Here is a 15,177-nt window from a genome sequence, read left to right on the forward strand (position 1 = left end):
AAGAATTTTTAGGAAGTCTCTCCGCTCTGTGCTTCCGACCCTCTTCAACCCTCGCTCAGTAATCAGCTTTCGTTCGTTCATGTTCGAGAATTATTTCCGACGAAATGTTCCATCCGCGCTGCAATTTTCGCGTCGATGTTGTCACTTGTATGACTGTATTTGCGCGTGAAATGTAGGAAAAAGTTGTTCGGAACGATCACCTTCTCGGCAACGTATTTCAAGCTCATCGAAATCGGTGTCGAGACCGCCGACAATTAACGAAATGATTTCGTGCAGCAACGGTGTATGTATACGATAGATTAATTAACGATTTCGTTTAAAAAGCGACAATTTTGCACCGCCAGGGAAGCGCCGAAGGCTAGAATTCGCACGAGCGGCACTTCAAAAGACTACACAAACGCGGCCGAAAGCAACCGGGAAGAGTTGGAAATGTTTGTCAAAGAGAAATGCCTTTTCGGTTGGCCCCGTACCGAAATGGCGATGCATTTTCCGACCGGTCGGTAGTACGCGGCACGTAATGGATCGTGCTGATCGAAAAAAATGCAGGAAACGCTGTCCGGGGAAAGAGGTCGGCCGGTCTACCTATAAATCGGGCACGTGTGCGAGAGACGCAGCTGTGCCAGCCATTTTTGACGCGTCCTATCCATTATTGGAGATCAGCCGGCTATTATTACATCCTGCCGTCGGCTTCTGTCCGCGGGGGCCAGGAAAAAAAGAGTGTCGACGAACCTCGATGCCGCCTCGCCGAAGCAATTTCGAATTCAAAACGGTCCGAACGGCCAAGAATATCGCCGGGACAAAAGGAGCGTACTGTCCGTCCGCGTATAATACATCATCGAACGATTCTTGTGGGGGTGGGAGGAGGGGGGAGTGAGGGCAAAAGTGTCGATGAACCGACGCTATTTTCAGGAACAACTCGACGAAGTCCCTTTCGTAGGTGTGCCTTCTGGAATTTATGTAATGATTTCGTTTGTCGCAACTGGCTCCGATGTGATGCGAACGAAGGAAATTTTCTGGGGAGAAGTAGGTCGGAGAAGAAAAGAAGTTTATGGAGACATTACTACGTTGTAGCACTGTTGATTACGATTTCGATGTTCCTTTTGAAAAGAAATTCTCCGAAGAAAAGGTGTGCTCGCATTGAAGCCACGGACGCGTTTCTGTGTTATCGTTGTGCTCGCTAAGACGATCGTCTCGAGCAACTTCTTTTCTTGAAACAGCTTATTGTTCCCCATGACGAGAAAGCTCTGTTCGCGATGGATATTTTGTATACGGAAATCTTAAGTTTTGCAGGAAAATTCATGGAAATAAACGTTGATTTCGTTCGGTATGTACGTATAAAGAACGTATAAAGAACGAGACTGCGTGATTAGCAAACACGAGTTCGAAGCATATCTTAAAGGAAAAGACAAATGAAAGGGAAATATCTAATTTGTTCGAATTTATTTCAGAAATGCAATTGATAGACAACATTTAATGGATAAATGACTACTGTTCAAAACGTTGTTAATAACGCTTAGATGCTGATGCGATGTTAAACTGCTAATTAAAAAGAAAAGAAGAAAAATGTATCGAACGTTGTTAAACTTATTTCTTAAATCAATTTAAACTAAACAATGGTAACACTTCTTGGTTGTAGTAACAATGATAACAATTCTTTCAACGACTAGTATGAGCTTCTACGTAAGTCGAAATCGTTGATCACTGATTACGGAAATCAAATTACATGGAACGTTAGTAAAAGCAGTCTAGTAAACAAATCGATCGCATCCGCGTCCGTCGTCAGAAATTGCCGCGCAACAAAATTGGATAAAAAAAAAAGAAAGGAAGCACCGGGATAGATAGTTTCGGGGATTCATCGGTCGCGTTATGATTTTTCAGAAGCACTCGAGGCGCTCTCCAATCGGTTGAATCCGTTCCGGCAATGGGAAGACCTTGGTCGTCGACCACTCGACAATCGACCCCGGCAACAATTTCCTATCCGTTTCGAGTTTCAATTTCAAAGTATTCGGGTGTGTTCCATCGGTACATGCTAACTGGCCAGATATTTACAGATCTACGTTCCGAAACCAAAAAAAAACGGCACTTTAAAATTAATGTGATTTTTATTCATTTAAGAGCCAAGGTTTCGACCGAATCGTACATGGAAATGGCAGACAATTTAGAAACACTACCGAATTATAAAAATGTATTCCGCAAATTTGTATAAAAAAGGACGATGTTCAATAAGTAAAGATCACGTTAATTTCATATGCGTGCCGTTTTTTTTTTTGTTCCAAAGTGAAGAAGCGTGTTCCATCCGCATCGATATCCCCGCGTCTGCTGCCGTGGCGTGTAACCCGCGTATTTCGATGGCCGGCCATTTTCTGTTCGCGTCCGGTAAACAGCGGCGCATTGTTTCTTCTGCTCGTTTGGCAAATAAGTCTCTCGCGGGAATTCTTGCTCGTTTCACAGCTAACGCTGAAAGGTATTCCCCGGGTCGTTACGGGGCGCAGAGTCCGCGGTTTTGTCGCCTAAGCGGGCGCGGACCGAAAGCAGCCCGGAAATTTCAGAAACACTGGCGGCGGATTATTTCAAGAATTTCATCAATAATGAACTTGCCATCGGAAATTAAGAGCCGCCGGCTCGTCGAAGAATTTCTATCGATGGCATTGTACCTCCGTATCTCCGTGGGAGCTTTATTAAATAACTTTGTACAGGCTTCCGGATACCATTTATTTCATACTGAAGTTATCGAGCGGCTTTTACCGTTCTCTTCGGACAGCCATTTCTCATCGCGCGGTCTCGGCGAGAAAGAAGGGTCGCTGTGCTCTAGAATTATGTGCTATAATATGGGTTGTTCGAAGAAAATCAATTTCAGCATCAACTCGGATTTGTGTCTCCGTATTTTTGTATTCATTTAACCGGCGTTATTTTAGTTTATTTTTATTATTTCATTTTTGCTAGTCAAGCACACACAGGGAGGTTATTACTAAACGTTGCCACTTCTTCGTGACGAGTATACTCGTCGAAAACAGCTGACCCAGTTAAAAAGGATACAATACTTTGATATACTACATTAAATTGTATATTACATAAAAGCGTTGTAACTGAACAAAATAGGAAGAGAAATCGAACGCGTACAATTACAGTAACTTGCACACGTATCAAAGAGATTGCAACAGCAAACTGGTTAACACGTTCCGTGCCACGTGTACCATCGATGGTACACGCTTGCATGTTTACTTAGTGAACTGAACAAATTGTTTACAAGAAATTTAGAACCGAAGAATCAATTTCCACCGCAAGAATGGGCGTTGATAAGTTTTTGTTACGTTGTTACGTGTACGAGAATTAATAATTGCACGTAATACATCAAGTTTTAGTAAAATATCAAAGTGTGAAGATTCGAGTAAAAAAAGCTCGGCACGGAACGTGTTAAGATGGACAGCTGTGTCCATGCCGTGCTCTTCATTAACCATGATACCAGGTAGCGATCATATTTCATGCCGCAATAAGCATAGCAATTAAGTTAATTAAGCCATCGGTTTCCCAAAATTGCAGGAGCGGGGAGAGCGGAGCAAGCAGCGCTTCCGGTTCAAGGACAAGCCTGTCGGCCCAGGAGGACCTCAGCTCGCCGACGCCGTGGAAGCACCGACGAAGAGCGTCGACGTTCAACGAGGCGCACCTGGAACGAGCCGAGGACAACTCGCCGAAGACATTGAGGAAGAGATCGTTCAGCTTCCACGAGCAACCGGTGTACATCCGATCCTCGAGGAAGGACTCCTCGAACGAGGCCACGGTGCAGAGGAAACCGGCCGAGAAGCAGGAAGGCGAGCTCAGTTTACCTCCTCCGTGCACCTGTCCCTACTTCGGCGAGTCCTCGAAGAGACAACCGCCTCAGCCCGCGGGAGAGATCGTGATAGTGTCCAGCGACACCATGAAACCGATCACGGGAAAGAGTCTAGAAGGTAACCTCCTCAAAGGGAGCAATAGCGGAAGAATCGAACCCAGCAGAAGCTACGAGCTGAACTCTGTGGTCACGTGGAGAGGGGGGAGGAGAGGGTCTAGTCTAGGTGAGCTTTCTAAGATGTATTTTGTACACCTGGTAGAAGATCAATCTGGGTAAAAATATTTGAAGAAGCGTTGGAAACGAATTAATGAAACGCTTTTGTTTGTACGAAATAGCTTTTGCTTCCTCGGTTCCGAGTTCCCAAAAGTTGGGACTCTATTTCTAACGATTAATATCTATGAGAAAAAATAAACTTATTGAAAAAATACAAATATGTATTGTTTCGAAAAAGAAGCTTTTTCTGAAACTTTCCTCAATTATTGAATGTAACAGGAACATTTTGATTGTGGAAATAATATGCAAGTGTTTCATTTCATGCAGAATAAAGAAAATATTTATTTTAATTAAGTATTTTTCAGGTTCGTATCGTAAAATATTTGTTGTATATTTTTAAATACTTTAAATACTTGTTGTATATTTGTAAGGTCAATTAAGTATTTCATTTAATGCATAAATAAATTACCATTTCTAATCAAGCATATGTAACACAGTTCAGAGAAATAGTATATCTGCAAATATTTGTGTATTTCAGTTGAAATATTTTTACCCAGGTCTGGTAGAAGGTAATCCAGCAGGATCGTTGAGAATTTGGTTTGTACGAACATACTGGCCGAATTCGCATTGATTTATCTATCGTTATTTTTGTACTAATTTCCATTTCTTGTGGAACGTAGGATAAAAGAATTCGGCCATTGTTTCTGCATCAATGTGAGAAAACGGTAAAAGGTTGTACAAATTTTCGAGGATTCGAACGATTGTGCTATTTTTATACGAATGGTTTTTACTTTTGCACTGTCGGAAAAGAAGCACCGCATTTTGCACTTGATGAAATCATTAAAACGCTTCCGTAGTAAACGACTGAATTCATTAATTCGAGCTAATAAACTTGCGCAAGAGATCCATCGCGATATATGTTTGCCAATGGACGCGATAATCTTTGCAGTAAAATGGTATTAATATGAAGCGAGAGTAGCACAGTCTCGTCGTCGATTGTAAACATTTTTTAATTGCTACATTGCGTTTCGTAGATTTTTTTTTATACGTAGAAACTCTACGATATTCGTATCGTTTTATGTTTACTTATTCATTTAGCGCGCGATAATGCTTGCATCGATATTATGATAGAGGTTGTATGGTAAACAGTTGTGCACTCGCATGCATAAATATTGCTCCTCCTATTAACCGATTGATACGTAACAATGAGAAAAATTTGTTAGTCTCACGAAGTATCAACCTGCGGAAACGAAAGAATGTTTGTCGTCGATGAAAAATTTTAATGGCCGACGATTAATTTAGCACAATCATTTATTCACAACCGACCACCTGCACTATATCAATAAAAACGAATACATATTTCTATTTTAGCCACTACGCTGAAATTAAGTCCGGCACACAGTGTTACTCTCCACAAAGCTACCGGTCTTTGTACATTGAAAATAGAATATAATGGTATGGTATACACTTCGCGATTCTGGGAACCATTGTGCAAAATCTATTGTCAAGAAACATTGTACACCTTACTCGCACCGTTTCGTTGAACACGTCGTAATTTCGTCAACTCTTCGACCTTCCGTTCACGTAATAAAAACAGCAATTGATTCGATCGATTCTATCACATACAGAGAAAAACGTAATTAACAAAACGCAGCGAAAATACAATAGCATATACGAAAATATCAAATGTTCAGCTTGGAACAACAAACGGGAAAAACAGACGATTCATAAAATAGAAATAATGAATAAATAAATAAATAAATAAATAAATTAGGAAAATATAATAGCTGCCAGGCGACCGACTTCGGTTATTAGACCATGATTTCGAATACACAATCTATAATTTATAGTTAATCGATGACGCTGAAAGTACGTTTAACACGCGAAGATACACGTCAATCGAACCTATAAACCGGACCAACTTCAACAAACAGAACGAAATCGATTGGCTGACAATACCAAACAGTTACATCTCGTTTAAAAGCCCGTAGAATAATATTTTTCATCGGCAACTATGAAATCCGGTTAGACAGCTCGAATTGTGTGCACAAAACGCAACAAGTGTCTGACTGCAGTTGACATCGAAGTGGAAGTTGCAATCACAAGGGCTGCTCGAAGCAACATCGTTCGTCAACAAGTCGGCGTGCCGATAGACGGCCGAAGCCAACTAAAAGCTTGGAAACTGTGTCGTCAGAATTCGTAGAAAGCCCCGCCGGTTTCTGAATTCCTAAAATTATGCACGTCTCGAGTACTCGGAACACGGCGGGGCTGCGAGTCATTACACATTCACGACTCAAGGAACTGGCGAGATACAAAATTCTCCAGACTTCGAAACGACTTTGCATTATTCTAAATCCGCTGAAGTTGTAATACCGGCGTCGATATCTTATTTAACCTCGAATTCGAATCTTAATTCTGCCGTCGTAACGGTTCGCTAAGTTCCAGGCAATTTCCTATTTACTTTATAATTGATATTTTCAGAATAATATTTTTAATGCAGAGAATGATTAACACGTTTGGCCAAGGTATCGTTTCTACGTTGAATCAGAGACTCCGATCATTTTTTATACTCGAAATAACTTGATTAAATCCTTGCCATACCATTTTCTTCATAGTTACAATGATTAGAAGTTCTTCGACTGTAACAATGTCTAAGAAGAAAAAAGACAATTTACATTTATTGTGTGCCTACATTTACTTAAATGTTTAAATATCGATGACAAGATATCAGAATTTTATTCAGATTAAACAGAACGAAATGGCACTCGTACTTAACAGGTTATTACTAGAAATCTCCATCACGTGTCAGACTCGTCAAGGGGTTAAAGATCGAAACGCCTATTACGAAGACCAGCTCAATGATAAAACATAACCGAGAAGACTCGATTAAAGATAAAAATCGTTTCTTTTTGTCTATAGATTGCACAGATTTTATAGTACAAAATTATAAAGTATGCATTTCATATTTAATAACCTAATCGTACACCAACCATCAATGGTGAACCATGGCAAATTATCGACGTTTCGAAACGTATCATTTTCGTGCCCAATTATCATAAACAAACAGCAGCTTATACCAGTGTACTACCTTCTTACACGAAGTACGATCGAAGAAGTGTCTAGTTCGATTCACTGTAGGCGACACAGTAAAGAAGAAAACAATGCTAGACACCTGCCCCACAGTTTACCTATCAACAGACCCACACCGATCACAACAAGCCAAGATATCCCAGAACGATCGGTCGATCGATCGGAGAACAACGATTAAACCGTGCAAATCGAATGAAAGCGACTAACTAAAACAGGAATCCGTTTCTCTGCAATTCCAGGAAGCACCAGGACCTCGTTGCTGGCCTCGAAAGCGATTCCCATCCGGCGAGCTGCGACGCTGCGGGCGCACAACGGCGCGGCAACCATGAGCTCGAAGCAGAGCAGCAACTCGTCGTCTCCGTGTCTGCACAGATATTCCGGCCAGGTGCGTAGCCATCACTCGAGGACGAGCAGCGTGGTGTCCCGTAACAGTTCCCGCCACGGGAGGATCATCCGGCTGGAGCAGAAGGCGACCAAGGTGTTGGGCGTGGTGTTCTTCACGTTCGTGATCCTCTGGGCCCCGTTCTTCGTCCTGAACCTGGTCCCGGCAGTCTGCCCGGACTGCGAGCACCAGATCGACCACACGATCTTCGACCTGGCCACTTGGTTAGGCTACGCCAGCTCTATGGTCAACCCGATCTTCTACACGATCTTCAACAAGGTCTTCCGGCAAGCCTTCAAGAAGGTCTTGCTTTGCAGATACAGGAACCAAGCGTGGAGGCCGTCTAGGTAGGCCTTGGACCCCGGGAGACCGGGGATCGCCGTGACCAGGGTCTAAAAGATGGCGCCTCGGTGTGAATACCGAGGGAATTCTTCTAGATGAACTGTGAACTGTGAACTACGACCTACGCGAGGAGTTCGTGAGGCGCGCGGGACGCGGTGGAACTATCGATTTCATTAATCTGCTAGCGAGCGGAATTGCGTTGTTTGGATTAATGGGGTACAGCACTGTTGGATAGATGAGATCTGCGCCGAGGTAGATGTTAAGATCAGTGCTGAGTTCGGCGCTAACGCGATGCTAAGATGGATGCTGAGACGAATGCTAGTATCAGTGCTGGCAGCGATGCTAAGATCTTCTAATGTTAACTAATAGGAACTAATTCTGACAGAAACCAACTGAGGTTCCTTACGCGTTGGATTGCTTTAATATGGTTCGACGGACATAGTACTTAATACTTTTCTTTGAGATATACTTTTCTGTTAGAGATGTCCACGTCTGAACAACAAATTCTGGACGCGTTGCATCTGGATTCGAACGTTCGGTGTGAAACGGTATTGCATTTATGTTATGGCCACTCGGTATTGTATTTAATTAAACATTGTTAAGTTAGATTTTCATCGATTCTAGTCATTCCCGAGATCTATTTAGGATTAAGAAAGACTTCATTTTTTGAACGAACCGCATTTGCCAATCTGATTTTTTCGAGCATGATTCGTTGCGTCCTTTTGAAACGTGCAAAGAGCAACAAGAAGAGAAGAATAATTTGGACCAATCCCTAACCCAGACCACTTTGTATCTTTAAGAAGAAAAATTCTTGCGGTGTTATTAACGTTTTGACGTAATTTGTATTGTTTTCAAATGTATGCGAAATGGTGAAATTATTAGTACGTATGTTCATTCATGAACAGTTGGACGTAACAATGGTCTGACTATGATTGAAGATTAGGTCAATTTAGGTAACAGTAAATAATATTTATCTCGTCTCGTTAGACTTATAAAATATTCCTATTTGATTTCTAAACACTCATCATTCTTCGAAAACGATGATCTATATTTCTTTGACTAAAAATCAACTTACACACGTTTTCCTGTTCGCTATGAGCAATTGCCATAACTGGATGTTATGCGTTTATGAGAAAACTGAGCAGATCGAACGCAGAAAAATGAAACCGTTTAAAGTATTCAAAAACTGCTGTATTATTTTCAATACTTAAAAATCATCGAGGAAAGTACCGCTGTACACATTGCTCCTTTAACAATTAACGCAATTAACGCAGACAATTTTCATTTCGCATAAAAGTCCACAGCCTAGCCATAACATCTAGTCAGAACTCTAGTCCAACAATTCCCCGAGAAATCCTGAATCGCTTCGCTGTTTCCCAACTGTTTACCTTGTTCCATAAAAACGTGATTTTCTAATCAACAATGAGACAATCGATTTTTCGAAAAAGCCGACAGTGCCGTACCCCTTTAAGTCGATCGAATGGTGCTATCGAATGAACCGAGACGTTCGCGAAGTGTCTGCGAGCGTAATTCCATTGTCGAGAAACGGAGACCGTGATTGTGCTCAAACAAAGTGGGACCGTTGCGTGCGATTAATATTTTGTTAAGCGAGTACCGGCGATACGGTTCCTCTTCCAATTAGGGGCGCAGGCTGGAGCCGATTGTGTCGTGATCTCGAGTCGACTCGATTCTTTCGTAGACTGCAACAATTGCCTGAGAGTGTCTCCGCGGGCCAAGGAATTGTCAAGATATTGTCGAGGAATCGTCGAGAAGCACTCGAGCCCGAGAAATTGTTACGACAGACCAGACAATCCGGTGCTCAGGCTGGTCCGAAATCGCCGACCGGAAATTAAGACGCAGCTGGCCGGAATCGCTGCAGAATTCGGCCGCGAAACGGCTCCTCGAACTTTTAACGAGTAATATGGAGGAAGAGAGAGAGAGAGAGAGAGAGAGAGAGAGAGAGAGAGAGAGAGAAGAGAGAGCGCACTGAATTAGCCGTAGGAAGACCTCTCATCCGAACCGAATCGAATCGAATCGGCGTTAACGGTCGCCCGTAAACACGAGTTGTCGATATACGTATGTAATTAATGGCGGAAATATTATCGCTTTGCTCGATCGGAAACTCGAACTACCGTTTCCTCCAACCCGATGCCTTACTTTAACACGTTAAGTACCCATTATTAACGTCCGGAATTCCCCTACAAGGTATATTAATTTAATAATTTATTCACCGGCGGTTTTTTAATGCAAACCATGACAAAAAGTATTCGAACACCTCTCAAAACGCAACAATTTTTTTAGAACTGGACTGAACGAATTTTTTTGCAGTGTCAGAGAGACTAGTTTACTCCACAATGACTAAAACACTTTTCTTCTTAATTTTGCTATTGCTTGGAATGACAAAGAGAAATTTTGAAAACTCTCGTTTTCTAACTTTTTGATCTGAACATGGTACATGGTATTTTTAAAAATTTCGTCGTAATCGATCGAACACCGGAACGAACAATAGACCTGAAAAATTCTAAAGAAACAGACTTGTCGTTCGAATAAATATTGAACACGAATCAAATTCCAGCCACTTGGAGACGATGCAAAAAGATATCAGATTTCACAGAAAACTTTCGCATTCTAGGAATGAATAACAACTTTCGAGACGTCTGGAGCAACGTTGAAGTTAAATTTTAAATGCAAACCAAATTCGAGCCGCTTGGGAAAGCGATGGATAACATTCTCCAAAAATACTATAGAAAAGATTCCATAAATACTATTGCGTAAAACGTTGAAGCAAGTTTTATGTATAAATGAAACTCCGGATGCTTGAAATCATCGCAGAAACTCAAATTTCCCAGAAAAATTCGCGATCCACCGACAAGTAAAAATTCTACAAGATATCAAAAAAAAAAGAAAAAGAAAAAGAAGAAAAGGTTCATCTTTCAAAATGCTGCAGTAAATTCTGAGCAAAAATCAAATTGAAGCCACTCGGTACGGACGAATGAAATGGAAGCGAAAAATTCGCATTCTACGAACGACTAACAATTTTCAAGACTTCTAAGGCACCGGGTTTCGTGGGGAACGCTGCAGCGGAGCTCGTGCACCCACGGCACACACTATTTTTCCCGAGAAATTCGAAATATTCCGCGGCGGGATTAATTCGGTCGAAGCTAAGGCGAATCAAAGTCGATAAGAGAGGGCCGCCGTCGGCCGGGGCGAGAAAGGAAAATCGAACGGACGCGAACGTGCCCGTAGAAAGCACAATGGGGAGCCGATTTTCTACGAGCGCAACGAATTCTCGGCGGTTTTCGCCGGATTGCTCGGTCGAGCGGCGGCCACGATCAAATTTTCAATCGAACGCGAGTGTCGCTATCGGCCGGTCTATTTCTCGCGGACCGGGGCAACCGCGAAGCGGATTTCTCAGCGGCTTGTAACGAGCGAGCTGACGCCGGCGAGAACGTTGGACTCGGCGCGACACTCCGCATATACCGTAAGAGCGTGTTACATTTATGCTACTTGTGTACGCGCGCAAAGGCTCTCGAGGACAGCCGCCGCGGCTGTTGTCTGTTTCACTGTCAATAGAGGAGAGCGTTCATTATTTACCGCTACGTAGACAACCAAGTTATCAGCTATTCTCGAGGATTTTTTCTTGTTAGAGAGCGAAATGTGCCGGGCAACGAAAGAATCTGCTTCCGAAGTGCTTCCTTCGATGGCTGTATCGTCAGCTTAACAGCTGGCGGCTATCTGCGATTCGAGAACGTTAAACGGAAAGTCGGTGTGTGAACGGTCTTGTTTCCATTTTGTCCCCAATTTTAGTCTACGGTTGTACGTTCGAAAATTGACCACTTTAGATCGCGACTTCCTTGGTCTATTACCTTTTGTATTATGACATTAATATTTTTAATATTTGACATTAAAATTATCCTAAATTTATCTATTCTGAATTTATTAGGTAATTCATTAGATCATGAGTTGAGTGAACATCGAATTATTATGTTTGAAATGAATTCATTGATTATATCAAGTGAAAAAATTTACATTCAATTTCGGCTTAACTTTAGGATATTTAAATATCGTAAAATGGAGTGTTGATTTAAAGATAGTATTAAAATTGCATTTTAAAATTAAGTTCAAATATTTATGTCTTATTTTATTTTAAATAAAAAAATAACAGGCGAACTATTGTTACTAACTTCATCGATAATACTCCAATTATAGAAATATGAAGTCGCCCCAGATTCGTCCACTTAACTTTGAATTTCGCATGTGGATTCTTAATAAGATTCTACATTCGTTAGCAAGATCTCCATTTCTAATTGCAAAGAACGAAGGTATAATTTGATTTAAAAAGATGTACCTTTTATGTGAAATAAAAGAACTTTGATTATCAAACGTGTGAATAACAATTTCTTCTGAAATTATTACTTGAAACGAGATTATTCAACTTATTCAAAATACAACCGAAGTTATCAAGAATCCTGTTAATAAATAAAGTCTCAAGTCGAATGAAACGTGGTTATATGTAAAACAAATTATTTCAATGATTATTTCATAATAATTTCGAAGAAACTGCATTGTACTGTATAGCAAATGATTTTCTTTTGAATTTCTCTGTTCTATTTAAGAAAACAATTTACTTTCCTCCCTTGGTAAAACGGTCTTTTAAAATAGTTAAGTAAATCATTTTCGACGGATTAATTACAACCTCGCGACTCGTTAGAAGGCAAGGCAGAATTAAATGTTTCAGATAGAAGATCCAAAGTTACGCGATAGAGGATTTCTCTTCAAAAGCCTTCCGCACCGCTCAAATCGATTCTTTCGTAGCCTCAGCTGTAAAATCAGCCCAAGAATCGCTTGCTGATAAAACAAAGATGTATAATTACTGGACTGCGGATTTTTATGCGATATTAAAGTTGTCCAAGTTGATCCTAATGAAAATGTTTTTCGTCTTTTAACAATCTCGGTATAAGTCGTACGTAATATAAAAATATTCTCAAACTTTTTGTTAAAAGTGCATAAAATCCGCAGTCCAATGATTACGTTGCACACGAGCAACAAATCGTCGTATCCACGGATCAACTCGAAGCCAAGAAACCGTGGTCGCATCGCGTCAATCGAACGAAATAATTAAATAATTATACCGCGGCAATTGTTTGTACATAGTTCGCGGACACAACTATGTTCTGCATTGTTAAAGAGTTTCTAATAAAGTTAACTGGTATGCTTGTGTGCGTGGGTACGAGCGAATGCGTGTGTACATGCGAACGTCCCTAAATTCTCCATACCTTCATTTCCTCCGAAATGAGAAACACTCGTAAACTCGAAAATATTTTGTCGCAGACTGGTCCTTGCGTTTGCAACTCCAACGAACGTTGGAGACGTTCATTCTTTGTTTTTCCCGACCAAAATAAAAATTCTAGCGAAAGCGTAAACAGCGGAAATTATACGAAAAGTTACATCATCGATTATGGTATCGTATTTTGTGCGTGTTCTCAGGCAGCACGAAATTTGTTGAAAATAAACGCAAAGACTCGGTTACGATCTCGCATAATTTCCATCGTATTTCTGTCCACGTGTCTGTTTAAATATAAAAATTTTGAAACTAAAGAAATAAATATAATTATATGTTAAGTAATTAGTCTGTGGATAATATAAAAGAATAAATAACGTTTTTGTTGAATTTCTATCATGCGTTATCTTTCAACGAAATTTTCTCTGTATTCTGTTTTCTACGAATCATTCGCGAAAATTGAAATTTTTATTAATTCATGCATGTTCTCCGTTAATTGTGATTAATTGTGAAAACTAAGGGCATAGAATGCGACGGAAGTTATGCAGGAAATTAATGCAGACGATCCAGATTACCATACAGAATTCTCCGTTTAAAAACGAGTTTCAGAGGATTGCGGAGATCATTTCGAGCCTGAATCGAATTCTCCCTGCTAATTCTGGCACAGGTTGGTCAAAGTGTTATTATAGCTGTGACAATTAGCATTCCGTGAGAAGAGAATGTATCCGAATGCGAATATCGTGGTTGCTCTCGAATTTCTGAAGAATCTTCGATCAAATACAGATCCCTGAACACTCGATGCGTCTCGATCAGGCGATCTGTCGATCGCCTCGCGTTACTTTCACTCCAGCGATCCCAACAAATAAGGCAGAGCTCTCACCTCGTTTCGGGACGACATAACTCCGACGTTTACACTTCGCCCGTTAATTAAGCTCAATTATAGTCGTGTCGCCGCGATTTCACAAACCGCGAAGAATTTCGAGCCGCGCGTAGGATCAAACGGAACGCGAGTACCTCGAGATCTCGGTAATGGTTTCTTTCAACGCGTATTCGTCCGAGTAATGAACGAAAACGCGAGTTAAATGTGTGCTCCGACGATTGAGAGATTTACGAGAACAAAGGGAAGGTCTGCTGGAACAAACGAGCGTGTCACAATTTTTAGGGCTTGTTTCGTGAAATTTGACAAAATTGATTTCGTTTGCTGGGATATATTTCGTACAGCGAAAATAGAAGAAACAAATGGATCGTTTTTAAATAACGGAGAGATCCCAAAAAATGCATGCAGATTGACAAATGCTTGGGAAAATGCAAGGTCCATTGTAATCTAATACGATCAACTGAAACAATTGAACATTGGTGAAAATTTAAGACATTACTTTGAAACAATTTACTTATATTTACAATTCATTGTAAATAAATCATAGAATTCACCAAATTTAATTCTATACAATACACAATAATTGTGCAATTTATTGTAAATATAAGTTTCACTTTGCTTTCTCATTCATCGATACCACGGACAAAGAGAATGAAGTGTCGCTGAATTTGCATGAATTTCCGCAGTGGATTGATAACAAAGAAATTCATCGTTTCATCCAAATCGGAGCATCGATGTAACGCTTCGCATTAAAGGAGAGTCGGATAAGCTTATGTTCTTTCACTGTAAAGAGACCGATTTAAACATTTCCTACGGAAGCATTCGAACGTGATCTCCCGTTTTATCGTATCGTGTACACTCGAGTTGTATAATAAACGCGTTAGGTTCGCGGTTCAGTCGAGAATTCGGTAAGAAGCTCGGGAAACTGAAGGAAACGAGGAGGTTAGAGACAAAATGTTGGTAAGGGAATTATGCTGAAGGACGGAGCAGAAAAAGCGTGGAGGATAAACAGAGGCGAGAAAAATTAGGGGGAGAAAATGTGGAAGAACAAAGGAAACACTAAGTCACTGATGCTGCGACGAAAGAGGTAAGGGAAAATTAATGAAATGGAAACGCGAACAGCTGATCTTTTTCGCAAACGGAGACGGAGAAGATTAATAATG

The 15,177-nt window shown here is 40.8% G+C and overlaps 2 protein-coding genes across 2 annotated transcripts in view; one reads left to right on the forward strand and one right to left on the reverse strand.

The window, feature by feature from the left end:
- Positions 1-13,936, forward strand: part of 5-HT2B (5-hydroxytryptamine receptor 2B) — a 162,496-nt gene extending 148,560 nt beyond the window's left edge. The window contains exons 6-7 of the mRNA XM_033484739.2: positions 3,541-4,052; positions 7,372-13,936. Of these exons, the coding sequence (XP_033340630.1) occupies positions 3,541-4,052; positions 7,372-7,865 (1,006 nt within the window). The 3' untranslated portion in view covers positions 7,866-13,936. The remainder of the gene's footprint in view (positions 1-3,540; positions 4,053-7,371) is intronic.
- The window catches only part of Rpn2 (Regulatory particle non-ATPase 2), a 118,331-nt gene that overhangs the window by 34,103 nt on the left and 69,051 nt on the right, over positions 1-15,177 (reverse strand). The window lies entirely within an intron of this gene.

This window comes from Megalopta genalis, chromosome 12 (assembly GCF_051020955.1).
Source record: "Megalopta genalis isolate 19385.01 chromosome 12, iyMegGena1_principal, whole genome shotgun sequence".
NCBI classification, from domain to species: domain Eukaryota; kingdom Metazoa; phylum Arthropoda; class Insecta; order Hymenoptera; family Halictidae; genus Megalopta; species Megalopta genalis.